The sequence below is a fragment of the Trachemys scripta genome, chromosome 11 (assembly GCF_013100865.1).
Source record: "Trachemys scripta elegans isolate TJP31775 chromosome 11, CAS_Tse_1.0, whole genome shotgun sequence".
NCBI lineage: Eukaryota > Metazoa > Chordata > Testudines > Emydidae > Trachemys > Trachemys scripta.
The window spans coordinates 7957896-7974307 of NC_048308.1; the positions used below are offsets into that span (position 1 = coordinate 7957896).

The 16412-nt window shown below is 40.5% G+C and overlaps 1 protein-coding gene across 31 annotated transcripts in view; it reads right to left on the reverse strand.

Moving 5' to 3' along the window:
- The window catches only part of CLASP1 (cytoplasmic linker associated protein 1), a 263544-nt gene that overhangs the window by 16911 nt on the left and 230221 nt on the right, over window positions 1-16412 (reverse strand). For 15 of the 31 annotated variants that reach the window (XM_034785912.1, XM_034785914.1, XM_034785910.1 and 12 more), the window contains 5 exons: window positions 14545-14661; window positions 9959-10106; window positions 8641-8887; window positions 7597-7790; window positions 5849-5977 (listed from right to left, as the gene is read on the reverse strand). In XM_034785912.1, coding sequence (XP_034641803.1) covers window positions 5849-5977; window positions 7597-7790; window positions 8641-8887; window positions 9959-10106; window positions 14545-14661 — 835 coding nt within the window. The remainder of the gene's footprint in view (window positions 1-5848; window positions 5978-7596; window positions 7791-8640; window positions 8888-9958; window positions 10107-14544; window positions 14662-16412) is intronic. The other 16 variants (XM_034785921.1, XM_034785925.1, XM_034785932.1 and 13 more) reach the window with 3 other exon arrangements.

Sequence of the window (16412 nt, forward strand, 5' to 3'; positions counted from 1 at the left end):
TATAGATGACTGATAGACTGCAAATCCAAAGGATACATCAGCTGCAGAGGTTGAACTAGTGCATAATGTCTTGGGCAGGTATGTGCAGAGCTCCACACTGCCGCTTTACAGATATCAAAGAGCAGCACTTCATAAAGTGAGGCTAACAAGCTGTCTGGGCTCTGGTAGAATGGGCTCTCACATGCTGTGGGGGTGGGGTAGTAGCTGACTGTTAACAGAGGAGAACCCGCTTGTCCTTTCACCTGTTCTGCCAATGACTTCAACAGTCTAGGTGATTTCCTAAATGACTTTTGTCTTTGTAGATAAAGTGCAAATACCAGCATAGGTCCAGGGAGTGGAGTTTCCTCTCCTCATTGGTGGCATATGGCTTTGGAAAAAAGACAGGTGTGTGTATTGTCTGGTTTAGATAAAAGGCTAAGATTACCTAGGGGGTGAATTTTGGGTGTAGTCCCAACAAAACCTTAGCCTTATGGAAAACTGTGTTAGGTGGATCAGCCATATGGGCTCCTAGTTCTCCAACTTCTAACTAAAGTCATGACCACTAGAAAGTCAATGTTCACAGATAGATGGGACAGCAAGCATATAGCTAACAGTTCAAACGGAGACTTGGTTAACACCAAGAGGACCACCAAGTTAAGTTCTCATGTTGGAGCAGGTTTAGTTACTAGAGGGAAGGTTCTAACTAGATCTTTTAGAAAATGTACAGTCACTGGATGGGTGAAAATACAGTGGTTGTCACTAGGGGTCTCAGCAGGCACTAATCTTTGCCAAGTGCACTCACAGGGAGCTAAGAGAAACACATGAGGTCTTCAGGGTCCAACAGATAGTCTAGAGTAGTGGAAATGTCCTATCCCTCCTGGGACATCTGGCAACGTTGAGCCCAAATCGAAAAATCTCTTCCACTTAGCTAAGAAGCATTTCCTAGTAGATTCCTTCCTACTATTGTTAAGGATGGTTTGAACAACTACCAAACATCTCTGCTCTAGATGCAACGCCCATCCAAATACCAAGCGATAAGGTGGAGACTGACCAGACTGTCCATTTATATAGTAACTTCCACCACAAAAGACTCCAAAGTGCTTTACATACGTAGAAGGATGCCTAAACTACACACAGTGCTCAATCCAGCCACCACTGAAATGCAGCAACACCACCCCAGCATGGACCACAATTTGTGGAGAACCTCCACGAACCATGTCTGACTTTTCCCAATGCAGTCAGAGCTTCACATGTATGAGCATTAACATCTTCCAAATACAATTAGCAATCAGTGAAAGGATGGTATACACAGTACACTGGATAGAAGAGGATTTGATTTTGTGCGGTAAACTTCATATATCCAAATATCCCCAAAGTAACATGGCAAACATGCTAAACAATAACTCACATCGCCTTTAGCACTACAATTTGTTTTAGTGAGAGGGGAATGAGAGTCCGACCACTGAGATAGTCTCTTCTCCCTCTCAGTTACTCTCTTAAAATGCCCTCAAATCTTTAACATCCACCTAGACAGCCAGCAAACATACGCAGAAGGAACTTTAGTTTAACCTCTCATTGAGATGGGAGTATGTCAAAGTGCAGCACGTCCTACCCCACCCCCAGACCTGCACTGCAAATTCTGTGCCAAGTAGGAGCTGGAGTTCCAGTGTGGGACAGGAATTCATGACCTTCTGGCCCAGGGGTGAGAGTTTGACCAACTGAGCCATACTCAAATGGACTCTCAGTTAATGTTTCACAGACTTAACTGATTCAGCAACCTCAAGGTACAGGTAAAGCTATCTAGAGCACTTCCCCAGGTGTATCTTTACCCAGGACCCTACTGACATCCCAGTGGGGCATTCAGCCCTTCTGACAGCACTACCACTCCACCCACAGTGATACCACTTAGTGCACCCATACAGGGCAGCCATTATTTGCCCTTAAATGTTATGGGAACATGGTCTGCAGCATCCTGCAAATGAGCAGTCATTCAAAGATCTGTATTGCAGATGTCTATAGATACTGTCTACATTCTACGTCTATTAATAAAGGTACTGTCCATAAAACTGTAGATCAAGGTCATACTGAATACAGCATGGCTGTCAACTGCCTATGGTAAAGTAGCTGTGACCACACTTCTCTTCCTGTAGAAAATGCCTCATTCCCAGTCTAGCACTTTAGCCAAAGGGCTGTGCTTTCTTCCACTGTTGAAATGACCTGTTAATTTCTAGACTTGTTCACGAAATACCTGCTCATGAAAGCCAAAGAGCCCTTCGGCATCGCAACTGCATGCAACAGACAGGCAAAAATGTGAGGGTGTAAAGTATAAAACTTTAAACATTATACTTTATTTCAACACAATCTGACAATTGCACATGGAGGGAAATGCCCTGGGGGACTTTAAAGATGAAGGGAAAAAGCGAGAAGGGAGCTGCTCGAGATTGCAGATTTTTGTGTGAACTTTTGAAGGAGTTTCAGAAGGAAAAAAATACAAGGGCACTGAGTCAAGGTGAGCTGAGAAGTATGTAACCAGGAAAAACCTGCTAATAAAAGGCACTCCTTCAGAACAAAATGTTTTGTCTGACTGCTTTATCAGGAAACCAATTTACAATTACAACTTATTCCTCTGTATAGAAAATGACAGCAGTGTGGAAAACACTAAATCTGAGACTGGAGAGTATGGCAATGCCGATTTATTAAAGGATTAAAATTAGGGCTGTCAAGTGATAAAAAAAGTAATCGCGATTGTTAAACAACAATAGAATACCATTTATTTTAAATATTTTTGATGTTTCTGCATTTTCAAATATATTAATTGCAATTACAGTACAGAATACAAAGTGTACAGTGCTCACTTTATATTTATTTTTTATTACAAATATTTGCACTGTAAAAAACAAAAGAATTGTATTTTTCAATTCACCTCATATAAGTACTGTAGTTCAATCTCTTTATCATGACAATTGAACTTTCTAATGTAGAATTACACCTCTACCGATATAACGCTGTCCTCGGGAGCCAAAAAATCTTACCGCATTATAGGTGAAACCGCGTGATATCGAACTTGCTTTGGTCCGCCGAAGTGCGCAACCCCGCCCCCCGGAGCACTGCTTTACTGCGTTATATATGAATTCATGTTATATCGGGTCGTGTTATATCGGGGTAGAGGTGTCAGTACAAAAAAAACTGCATACAAAAATAAAATAATGTAAAACTTTAGAGCATACAAGTCCACTCAGTCCTACTTCTTGGTCAGCCAATCACTCAGACAAACAAGCTTGATTACAATTTGCAAAACCAACCTGCTGGCTACTTCTTGTTTACAATGTCACCTGAAAGTGGAGCAGGCGTTCACATGGCACTGTTGTAGCTGGCTTTGCAAGATATTTACGTGCCAGATGCACTAAAGATTCATACGTCCCTTTATGCTTCAACCACCATTCCAAAGAACATGCTTCCATGCTGATGATGGGTTCTGCTCGATAACCATCCAAAGCAGTGCAGACTGACTGACTCATGTTCATTTTTATCATCTGAGTCAGATGCCACCAGCAGAAGGTTCATTTTCTTTTTTGGTGGTTCGGGTTCTGTAGCTTCCGCATCAGAGTGTTGCTCTTTTAAGACTTCTAAAAGCACGCTCCACACCTCGTCCCTCTCAGTTTTTGGAAGGCACTTCCAATTCTTAAACCTTGGATCGAGTGCTGTAGCTATTTTTAGAAATCTTACATCGGTACCTTCTTTGTGTTTTGTCAAATCTGCTGTGAAAGTGTTCTTAAAACAAACATGTGCTGGGTCATCATCCGAGACTGCTATAACATGAAATATATGCAGAATGTGGGTAAAACAGAGCAGGAGGCATACAATTCTCCCCCCAAGGAGTACAGTCACAAATTTAACTGATGTATTATTTTTTTAACGAGCATCATCTGCATGGAAGCATGTCCTCTGGAACGGTGGCCAAAGCATGAAAGGGCAGACGAATGTTTAGCATATCTGGCATGTAAATACCTTGCAACGCCGGCTACAAAAGTGTCATGAGAACGCCTGTTCTCACTTTCAGGTGACACTGTGAATAAGAAGCAAGCAGCATTATCTTCTGCAAATTGTAACCAACCTTGTTTGTCTGAGTAATTGGCTGACAAAGAAGTAGGACTGAGTGGACTTGTAGGCTTTATACTGTTTTGTTTTTGAGTGCAGTTATGTAACCAAAAAAAAAAAATCTGTCTTTGTAAGTTACACTTTCACAATAAAGAGATTGCACTTCAAGATATTCACTTTCACAATAAAGAGATTGCACTTGTATGGAGGTGAATTGAAAAATACTATTTCTTTTGTTTATTATTTTTACAGTGCGTATATTTGTAATAATAATAATAATAATATAAAGTGAGCACTGTGCACTATGTATTCTGTGTTGTAATTGAAATCAATATTGAAAATCTAGAAAAACATCCACAAATATTTAATACATTTCAATTGGTATTCTATTGTTATAAGTACAATTAATCGCGATTAATTTTTTAATCGCGATTAATTTTTTTGAGTTAATTGCTTGAGTTAACTGCGATTAATTGGCAGCCCTAATTAAAATAGTTTCTGCCTTTGCTACTTTTTTAGACAGATGTTACATGTTCAGTCCTTTTGCTGTTGTTTTTAAACAGACAGTACAACCTTCTGCGGAATCTAACAAAAACTACTTTTGCAGCAGTTACACGATCCGATGTGGCAGCCTTATCTGTCTGATGAACTTTCTGATGGCCAACAACACTTATAGTGTAGAGGTGTAGAAGTCTTTTTAGCTTAGGACAACACTTTCCTTCTGCTGCATCAAAGGGCAAAGCTTATTAATAAGGAGTTGACTAAATTAGCAGGAAGGATTTGGTTCTCATTGGAAAATATGTAGCTTAGAGAAACAGAGAAGTTAGATTAGTCACTTTCTGGAGTTTAATATACGTGCATAATTGTCATGATCTTTTTATGTGGGTCACTTGCCATGGAAAATATGCCATGACAGGTGACCCACATATAAATGTTACCTCAAGGATTCTAGTGTGATGCTTTTTTTTCTTTTCTTTTTTTTTGTTCAGTGGATCCCTGCTGCAGCAGGAAGATAAAAGAATAAATAAACCAATCCAACAAAGGGTCAAATCCTGACCATCCTGACAAAAGGCAGCATGTCCTCAGGCAGGCGTCAGGTGCATTGAGTTTAATAGAGATCCTGCTGTTGCATGATAGAATCTCCCACCGGGCATGGCTGTGATGCTGTGGGGCACTTGTCGCTGCAGGAGGAAGTTGTGGACTTCTGCACATGGCTGGCATGGCTGAATGTGCATTCACCAGTTCTCTTCGTGACTTCCCCCTTCCCCTCTATATCACGCCTTCTTTGTCCATTTTTTGCTGTCCATTCACTAATTCTGCCACGCTGTGGTCCAAGTTCATCTATCCCTCCCCATCACGTAGAATTGCTGCTTGTGCACTGACTGTGCGTTCATTATTGCCTTCCCTGTCCTTACAAACCTGCATAGACACAGGCTGGATTTTGCTGTTAGCATGCTCTTCACGGTAATCAAGAGCGTGTCTTTCCTGCCATAAAGCCATATCCTGCCATTGATATTAATGATAGGTAAAGCTGATTGCAAGAATTGGCCTCCACATACAATATAGTTTCATATCCAGTTTCCTTCCAATGCAGCAAGGATCAGCTACAAAGTTGACTACACCAAGAAACCTTTTATATTAAGGGTTGTTGGGTTTTTTTTTCCAAGATGGGTCAAATCTGTTTACTTCATAAACCCTGAGGATGTCGTTTTCCATTTCTTTGATCAGTGCGTATTCTATTTTAAGAGTTAAAATAGCATGGATCGCTTACCTCTTTATGGGAATCCTTATGTGCTTCCAGTGTTTTCATGATGGTTAGCTCTGCGTAGTTTTTAAATCTTGCTGGCTGGTTTCTTAAGATCTCCCGCAATACTCTTAATGCCAGGGCTCTTATTGAATGCTTAACCAAAGAGAAATACAAGTTGGAAACAAAATAATTTAACTTCAAAATGATAATGTTGGCCATATTCTGCGGGCAATTGCACAAACATAAGTCACGAGTCACTCCACAAATTCCAGTGGAGTGACTAGGGATTAAAATCAATGCAACTGAGGGCAGAATTGGTTCAGAGCTCTCCCCACGGTACAAAGATTCATATAGACAAGTGCATTCTCACTGATGGAGAAAGAACCAGAACAAATATAACATTTGCTAAATCCAATATCTTACTCCAGCGAAATATAAATTAGTGCTGAAAAGCAGTAAACCTGTATCACGGGGAACAGATAATGAAGCTCAGATTATATTTGTTTTTACTTTCCTGTTTTACCGAGTTCTGCAGATTTCACACTATCCATCTTTAAAGTGACAGTGTTTCATATACAGATGCAATGAATCTACTTCATGTTTTTGTAGCTTTTATGGAAACTACTTTCATGGCTCTAAGCATTCAGTTAATGCAGCCACACCTCTGATTCATGCACTGACCCTTTACAGCAAAAGTTCATTATTAGTGAGAATACTAGAACAACCGCTTGAGTTATATAACTGTTATACCAAGTTTTTGGATTGCAGCCATTCCAAACAGTGACTATAATTTCAGCAGAGGACTAATTCCAAACTGAACCATTAAAGTACATCCTGGTTCTTTGCTATTCACCTGTACAATTCACATGCTAACACAATTTAGTTGTCCTCAGCTTAGATCACCATATCTTCTGATGTATGATAACAAGAGCTGACCCTACAGACGGTGATGCGTAAATTACAAGTAACAATTGTCAAAATGTAAACTATCTACTCTGCGTCAGAATTATATTTTCATTTTGCAAATGGGGAACAGATTCAAAAGGACTTCAGATGTTTTATTATTGAACACAACAAGCATGCAGTGGTACTGAACCAGGATAAAAATACCCCCAATCCTTTGAACAAGTATTTGTCCATAATTATTTGCCAATGTAATCAAGGTCACTTAGATGACTATGGCACTAATTTGTGGGCATACTTAGGGACTGAAGTCATCTAAGTGATGAAAATTTGGCCCATAAATAGTCTTTCTTGTCAACTATCATCTATTAAAACTTTTGCAGTAGTTCTACATCTGTATTTCCTATTGTATGCCATTGTAGCCTGTTTAATGCCAAGGCCATTCTTCCCCATTAAAACACTGTTTTTATTATTATTATTATTATTGGCTGCTACTGGCATAATACTCTGGGAACACAAGTCAAGCATTTGAAGGCATTTGGGTGGAGGGATAGCTCAGTGGTTTGAGCATTGGCCTGATAAACCCAGATTTGTGAGTTCAATCCTTGAGGGGGCCACTTAGGGATCTGGGGCAAAATCAGTACTTGGTCCTGCTAGTGAAGGCAGGGGGCTGGACTCGATGACCTTTCAGGGTCCCTTCCAGTTCTAGGAGATAGGATATCTCCATACATTATTATTATAAGGCAACTCAAAATCCATCAGTGAGATGATTGAACATGAAAGGATTGTCAACAGAACTCACATGGACAAAACTGTCATCTAAGAATAAATGATGTACAAGAGAGTTAAATATAACACCAGCATCTTACATCTTTGTCTCCAAGTGTTTCTAGCAGCAAGAGCAAAATGGTTTTGAAATGTTCCTCCCAAACTCCCAGGTTATCTTCTCGCGTGATCTTCAATAGCTCGAGCAGGGCTCCTTTCCGTTCTTCCACCCGTTCATTGTGGTTGGACAGTTCTTTCAGAAGATCAGCCACCAAATCAGAATGATCAATGGATACTTCTAGGACAAATGAAAACAAGTCAATTTCACTGGGGAAAAAAAGCACCTGCCAGCGCTTTCAGGATTTATGATTGGGATGTCCCAAACCCAGGCCAGAAATACTGGGCACATGGCAACCCCATATTTGAAATAAAGCCCCAAAAGACTGGTTAGAAACAGACTCTAGTCAGGAACACACAAATTCTAGGATCTTTTTAGGACTGTTCTAATTTATGCCTGGCTACCCATGCACTTCAATGTGCAACTTGGATAGGGTGATAGAAAGTGAAGAAGGAATAGAGGGCATGAATGAAATGACTGCATCTCTTAATTGCTCATTACCAGACTTTTGAAAATGAAGCATTATTTCTAGACAATATTATTCAATTTCTGGTTGCTAATTAGAATCCATTGATACCCATTTTCAATCTAAATTATTTTCTAACAAACTTTTTTATTTATGAGTATATACATGCACATAAAAAACCCCACTCCCCATATTAGGAGTGCCTATACACACAATAGAAAGAGTTCCCACACAACAATTTAGGGGTTTAATTCTTCTCCCAATTAAGTCAACAGCAAAATTTGCATTAACTTTAATGGCAGCAGAGCCAGCACTGAGAGAGGTTATGAATAAAACAATACAGGTGAAACAGAATTGAAACAAATGACAATGTTGCCTAATAAACCTACATGCAAGTTCTGTTACTCATGCAGTCACTTGAACCCTTACTTGAGTAAAACAGGATGTATAGTTATATAAAGAAATGATTTGCAGAGTTGTGTCCCATGACAATTTAAACATGTAAATGTAAAATACAGAACAAAACTAACTGCTTGAGAATTTATAATACAAGGTGATACCAACCATCCCGTAGCTGATCCATATCATCATCAAACACAGCCTCTTTCAAGGCAGTCTTGTCGTAGGTGTTGATTGTGTCCGAATAAGGGTAGGGATTGTAATCTCGGGCTCGGGGCCCTGAAAAGGCGCGTGGAGGCTGAGTATTAAGTAGAGAGGTTTTGTTATCTAGAGCCATCCTTCCTCCTTCCATGACCTCACTGCTTCCACGTACATCGCTGGCAGGTGCGGCTATTCCACCATCTCGAGACACCTGAACGGATCAGACAAAACAGGAATGGAATTTTAGATTATTCTTTTAATCTCACCAGAGATGCAGCCTTGTAGATTTAATACCAATATCCACTAAAATAAAACCAATCATTATAAATTGTGCATGTAATCTAATTTGCTGAAGATTAATTAAAATGTTGATATTGTCTCTTTTCATGAATTATGTACCTATTACTGTCCCAAAAGATTTCATTGGTGAAAACTTGAGCATAAGTCAACAAATAAAATGACACTAGCTACTCCTAAGTTTGCACAAACTCCTGCAACTTGGCAAAAAACCCAGAAAGAGATCACTAAGCAGGCTCAGGTACATATATTCTTGAAAACGAAGTTGCAAAAGAAGCAAGTGAAACTTTGAAAAAACGTGGACTTGTATTGAGGTTAATGAGAGTCCAACTCTGAAAATTCTACCAGGAATGTCAGGAAACCTCAGGTCTCAGTGGCAAGGGAGGGTCAGGTCTCAATTTTAGCATCATGAGCACAAGTTAATGCCCAAAATTTGTTATGATGACTTTAAAAAAAGTCTTCCAAAAGCCCAGAGAATATGTGGCTTTAAAATATACTTGAGTGACATTATGCTAACCTAAATGTATCTTTTTCCCTATAAGAAGCAGAAATTTAACTTACTGAAGCATTTAAAACCATTAATGGCCCCAATTTTGCCCTCCTTAAGAAGCATGATGACTAACACCTTTTATCACAAATAGTTCCACTGACCTCCAGGAAACCACATGCAGTACAAGGTACTATTCCGTGATTTGAACAGTAAGTTACTATGAAACCTTCATATGAATTAGATACAAATTGGGGGGAAACAATGCATTTTGAAGATTTGTATCTTACTTTTTCTGTCATAAGCCTTAATACATGTTCTATGTTGAGAAATCCAATATTAGCATTTATTTCTTACTAAGTCCAAACTCCCGCTGAAGTCAAGAGAAGTGAATTTCAAATGGAGTTTGACGTGAGTAAGGGTCTATAGAATTTGGCTCCATGATTTTAGGACTAGGCAATTGTATGTGTTTTAGAATCTTATTAATAGCCTACTTACGTCACAGTCCTTCTTTCCATCACGCTTGATTGGTTCATTCAGATCCTCTTGACTACGGAAACTAAACTTTTCAATTGCCTCTGTGACTCCACGAAGAGAGCTGTAGATTTCATCGGAATTTAGGTTCTCCGTGTCATAATCCAGCATGCTAAAGGTCAAAGGCATATTGTAAGATGTCACATACCAAAGTAAGAATCAACTTTTGACCTTGAATAACATTATTGCCAGCTCGAAACGGGATGAGTTGGAGTTCTATTTCTAACAGCGGCTTGTAACAAAATGTGGACAGAACCTAGGCAGATTTTGGGTCTAATTCCCTTTTCACACAGATATAATTAATGACCAATTCCATTGAAGTCAATGGAGTTATAGTAGTGTAAACGAGAGGAGAATTCGGTGCACTGTTAGTTAAATTCCACAGTAAGTGCCCTAGTTTTCATAGTCAGAAACCTAGCCTTAACTTGAGACTTGACTCACTTAATTTCATTTAAATTCTTACAATAATAAAAATGAAAACATTTGCATAATGGTCTGTTAGTGGAAATTCATTACTATTGAAGATGACACTGGGAAAACTGACTCTCTATCTCAAACTAGACTTTTGATTCCACCACAAGACCACTAGGAAGTGTTCACTCATGGTAAGGCATATCTGAGTCTCTGGACTTCCCTTAAGAGCTATCTGAAATGGCATCCTCTGGAGTCTCACAAGAAAAATGACTCTTACACAAGGGAAAAAGGTATAAAAGGTGTAGGAAAAAAACTGGAAAAAAGATAAGCCCCTGCCTGCTCCAAAATTAAAAAGAATAAAGAGTTATTGGCAGAACTCTGTTCTGCCTAGGGGAGGAGAAGCTGAGTTTGTAGTAATGTCTAAATCAGCACCTACAAAGGTATTTCATGGAGACCATCCAGTTTTTTCTGGAGGAACCTAAGGTCTCAGAAACCAAGGAACAAATAGACCAAAGGATTTAGGGACATGCGCATCATCAACTCTCTGGACAATAAATGGCAGATGTGGACTCCCTGTCTCCACAGGTGGGTTTCAGTTTGTGGACAATTTGGAAGAAGACATGATGGCTTAGAGAAAGGCGCCCAGAATGAAATATCTGCATCATCCTATCACAAAACAAAGAAATTCCTTGCAGGGTGGAGGAATCAGGAAATGGGAAGCTTCTTTTGACTTGTGGACACATAGGCCATCTTTCTACAGAATAAGGTAGAACATTACCTATAACCTCTCATTCCTTCTGGAAGAGATTCTAGAACTTCAGAAGAAGGAAAAGATGTAGGTCTCTTGACTTCTTTGGGAGTAAAGAATATTAGAAATAGATATAATCCCTGGCTCTCTGTCAATACACTCACTCAGAAACAACAGCACAGGCATGAGCACTAGTACGGAATGTACGTCGTATGTTTTGGCAAAGAAACCAAAGGACAACTCCCGAACTCTAAACAAACAACGTCTCTGAGGCAAGGTCTGGCTGGAAGGAAAAATGAAACCCTTTAACAGGCTGGGAGCTGGGAACAAAAGCTGCTTATGAACCTTGAGGAATTATAAAATTGCAGACCTTTCAGGCTATCAAAGGATGGATAATGTTTAAAATTGCTCTAAAATGCAAGGTATGGCTGGACCCTGTACAAATGGAAACTGGAGGCCTTTTTGGGTTCCTGATGGACATCAGAAAGGAGTCAGACAAGTCTGAGTTGATATCAACTTTAACACATTATGTTGAGCTCACTCAATCATCTTTCAATCAAGGATAGCAAGAGTTTTGCAAACGGTTAAATGAGTAGCAAATCACTCCATGAGGTAAGTGCAAGTCGGAGTTATTATACCTATTTTACAAACAGCAAACAGACACGGAGTGGTTAAATGATTTGCCCAAGGTCACACAATAAAAAACAAGCCGAATCAAGAACAGAACTCCAGGAATACTGATTCCCCAGGCTTCTGCTACAATTATTACCCCTTCTCTTAAAGGACAATACTCGTCTGACAAATACTAAAGGCCAAATTTTGCCCTTACATATCCATACACACAACATGTACATGAAGATAGAATTTATACCTAAAACAATAAAAACTGATACTGCAGCGAACCAACTCCCAAAGAATTGATCAAAATAAAGGATTTGTGATGCCAAAGCAATAAAGCAAGATCCGAACAAAGAGGAACATTTCTGTGTGAGGGACAGTGGTTGGGAGTGTTCCTTATGGCACAAATTAAAAATTTTATGAAATTTAAAGACTTCAGCGGCTTCTAAATTCACATGCCATCTGCCTATTTTCATATCTCAACAGTGAATCTGTGAAAGAGATCCCATAATGGGAGAGCACAGTTTTGCATTTTAAATGAAAGAATACTCTATATGTGAACAAACACATCCATCCATTTGCCAGTACGTGTTTGTTTACTATATAGGTAATATGATGGAAACACAAATAAATGTCAGATGGATCTACACCTACCTTCCAAAAAACAGACTGTCAACCACAACAGAAAAAATAATGACCCATGCAGAAAACTGGAAGAGTCACAGGATGAACAAGAAGAGATGTGTAGAGATAAGCAGCTTTTAGGGATGTCACAACATTATTTTCCGTCTGTCACGGTATCAAACACAATATGGCAATTTACCAATCTTGCTTCCTTGTCTGGTGTCTGAAAAGTATTTTATTTTCTTAAAACAGTGTTTTTTAATTGGTGACACAATTAGCTAGGTAATCGACAGTTTAGCATCCTTAAGCAGCACCCCGTAATTCCACCTGCTTGCAGTTCCTCCTTTCACTTTCAAGCTTATGGCTGGCGTATACCTCGATGTTATCAGCTTGTGGTCACGACAGGCATATCTTAGTGCTTGGTAATCAAAGGTGGACTAGAGGCTAGACAAGAAGGGCCAGATCCAAATTCCACTTACACCAATGGGTTGATTTCTATGTTACTGGATCAGACTCTAAATCAGAATCATATTGATCTTACTGATCCTGATTTCTATATATTTAAGTAGATTCTAAAGAAAAAACAATTCTATTTTGCTCATTAACTTCAAATACCTGTCTCTGAGAATGTCCTAGATCGGGGTCGGCAACGTTTGGCACGCGGCTTGCAAGGGTAAGCACCCTGGCGGGCCGGGCCAGTTTATTTACCTGCTGACGTGGCAGGTACAGCCAATCGCGGCCCCCACTCACGAGGGTTCGCCATCCCGGGCCAATGGGGGTGGCGAGAAGCAGCGTGGGCGAGGGATGTGCTAGCCGCGGCTTCCTGCTGCCCTCATTGGCCTGGGACAGCGAACCGCGGCCAGTGGGGGCCGCAATCGGCCGAACCTGCCGCATCAGCAGGCAAATAAACTGGCCCGGCCCGCCAGGGTGCTTACCCTGGCGAGCCGCGTGCCCAACGTTGCCGACCCCTGTCCTAGATTCACAGATTTTAAGTCCAGTAGGGACCATTATTATCATCTAGTCTGATTTCCTGCACAACACAGGCCCTGGAATTCCACCTGCAAGCTCAATAACTTGTCCCGCAACTTTTGAAAATGTTTAGTTTTTTGACTATCTTTAGCTTAGCCAACACTGCATAAAATGTGCACTCAATGAAAGTCTCCTAATACAGCTCTGACACCATTGTTTAATATTTTCCAGTTTGGAACTTCTTGCTTATGGGAAAAAAATACAGTCCTCTCTAAGGCAATATTTTCATTCAAGTCAGGAGTAAGCACAGTCAATGGGAGTTTTGCCTGGGGAAAAACTTCAGGATTTGAACCTATCTTCCTAAATAAACCCCGCAATCTAAATTAGAGATGTGCCTGAAGAGCAACATTTGTAATTCTGGTTCAGCCCACCCTACAGGTAGAGGCCAGAAAGGGTCAAAACAGGGGCAAATGCTAATCCTAAGCAGTGGTAAATAGTTGCTGAAAACCTCCTGTGACAATGACATTCAATAATCAATTATTTTTTTCATGATGTTAGACAGCCACATGGGAACCTCTATGATCCTAGTGGGCAGGCAAGTACTGCAATATCGTGTGCATGTTTCATCTTCACGGTGCTTTATAGCCATTAACTCCTCACAACAGCCCTGGGAGATCCCAGCTTGTATTTGCAAGTGCCTATTTGTGTGCATCCAGGCATATTTCGCATGGGTAATTTAGGTGCCTCCGTTCAAAGACCTAGCCCAGAAGGTCACACTGAGACTGCGTATCATGTGGTATAATCAGAACAGCTGAAACTGGAGAATTACTGAGTTCTGCATTGGAATTCAAACTGTATGAAACACAACAGGAGAAAGACTTCCCAGAAGATTCAATCTCAGGCTTTTTTCAATGCTGCGCTTTCCTGTGTAAGGAATGAATGACAGAAATGCCACCTGCAGTCTCTGCAAGTTAATACTCTATGATTTCCAGCAGACGAGAAAGCAGCTAGTTCCATTCTCACAGAGCTTCATAGACCACCAAGAGCCCGGGGTTTATCCTCCTTTGGATGAAAATCTCCAGAAACATCCTGTCCCATTTTGAGAAAATTCCATCACGTGAAAGGTAAATAATATTGTGACACCTCAGACAAGTTGGTTTAACAGGTAGCTTGTTACCTGGGCGAGTAAGAGCGTCTGAAAGTCTTGTGGGAAGGAGCAGTGGGGATGGAGTTAGGCTGAGAAAGGGGAGGGGGGTGCTTCGACAGCCCATCTGCACTCCAACCCCAGAAACGACTGCAGTGATCAGACAAAGGGATCGGGGGGAAGAGAGAAAACAGAGGAAAAAAGGGAGGAAAAAAAAGAAACTATAATCTGAGTGGTTTAGTGTTCTCATGCTTCCTGAGAAAGAAAGAAAGAAAGAAAGAAAGAAAGAAAGAAAGAAAGAAAGAAAGAAAGAAAGAAAGTTTAACAGAAACAAAATGAGACAAGAATACTCCATCAGTCTCCTTCAGGTCACTGCTTTGGCCTTTAGTGTTGGTTTAGATGTTTACAGTTATTATTATTATTATTAATATAATTTACACAGATTTTACACAGGCTGGTGCCTGCCTCTTTTATTCAATATATATCAGATAATGGATGTAGCTTTTAAACACAATTCCTAAAATACTGTAAGTGAACTATGCTCTGTAAATGTGCCTGGATTCAACCTTTGATGTTTTTAGACAATGGAATTTCCCTGGAAAAGAGCAAGGAGAAGAAAGCCTGGTAAAGGGGTTTGATTCTAATCAGAAACCCACGGATGTACTGTGTGGCTTGTAATATCTGGTTCTGTGTGCATGCACACAGCCGCATATAGTGAAATCCTGCAGTATATACAGGCAAAATTCCCATTGACATCAGTGGGTGTTTAGTTTAAGAACTTCAGGATTTGGTCCTATGACAGTTCTTGAGCTACCTCTCTTGTTTTATAATCAAGCAAAAGTGAACACAACTTCTGGGTCATAGGTTCAAACTGAACCCAGCTCGGCAATAAATGAAAAGCATTTCTTGATGGTTCTTGGTGTGGCATATACCACGAGTCTGTGGTCACAATCCAGATACCAGAGGAAAATACTAAAAAGAATAATCACAACTGTAATCATTCTTGGCAACCTCAGCAGAGATATATAGGACTGAATCAGTCATGAAGACTCAACTGTCCTCTCACCCATACAGGGATCCCTCCAGGTCAGAGTTGAGGCGAAACTGAAAAATTGCATAGGGGAAGCTCCTGATAAATCAGAGAGCTTTCTAGTTTGAAGGGTCAATCCAGCAGTAATTATGATGGTACCCTTAAAGTAGCCTACTGAAGGAAGGGTAACCTTCTGGTTAGACTCTACTATTCTCTTTTCTTGGGGGTAAACCAGCTCTAGGGTGACTGTGGTCCCCAAAATAGGAAGACCAGAACAGTGAGCTGCTAGGCATGGGAGAAACAGGAAGTTCATTTCATGAGTTTCTGTGACACTCCCTTTATACAGAGATTATCTTTGGACCTTTTGACTCATCACAGCAGGCTTGAATTTCCTCCTGGGTAGGTAAGCCTGCCCTGTAGCCAGTGTTCCAGAACCGGTGCAGGTCAGACAGGGTATGTCTACACATCAACGAAAAAACTGCGGCTGGCCTGTGCCAGCCAACTCAGGCTCACGGGCTTGGGCTATGGGGCTGTTTATTACGGGCTTGGGCTGGAGCCTGGGCTCTAGGACACTGCAGAGTGGGAGGGTCCAAGAACTCCAGCTCCAGCCCAAGCCTGGAAGTCTACACAGCAATGAAACAGCCCCGCAGCTTGGGGCCCACGAGCAGGAGTGGACTGGCACAGGCCAGCCACGGATTTTTCTTTGTTGTATAGACATATCCTCGGTCACTCTCCTTTCTACTGGGCCAATCCCTGGCTTAGACACTGGGTTTTAATTCAAATCAGTCTGCATGTTTCTTTTGTGATATGTCTGCATAACTACCATACAATGATAAGATAAGAGTAACAGATGTATTTAAAAAACAACAAT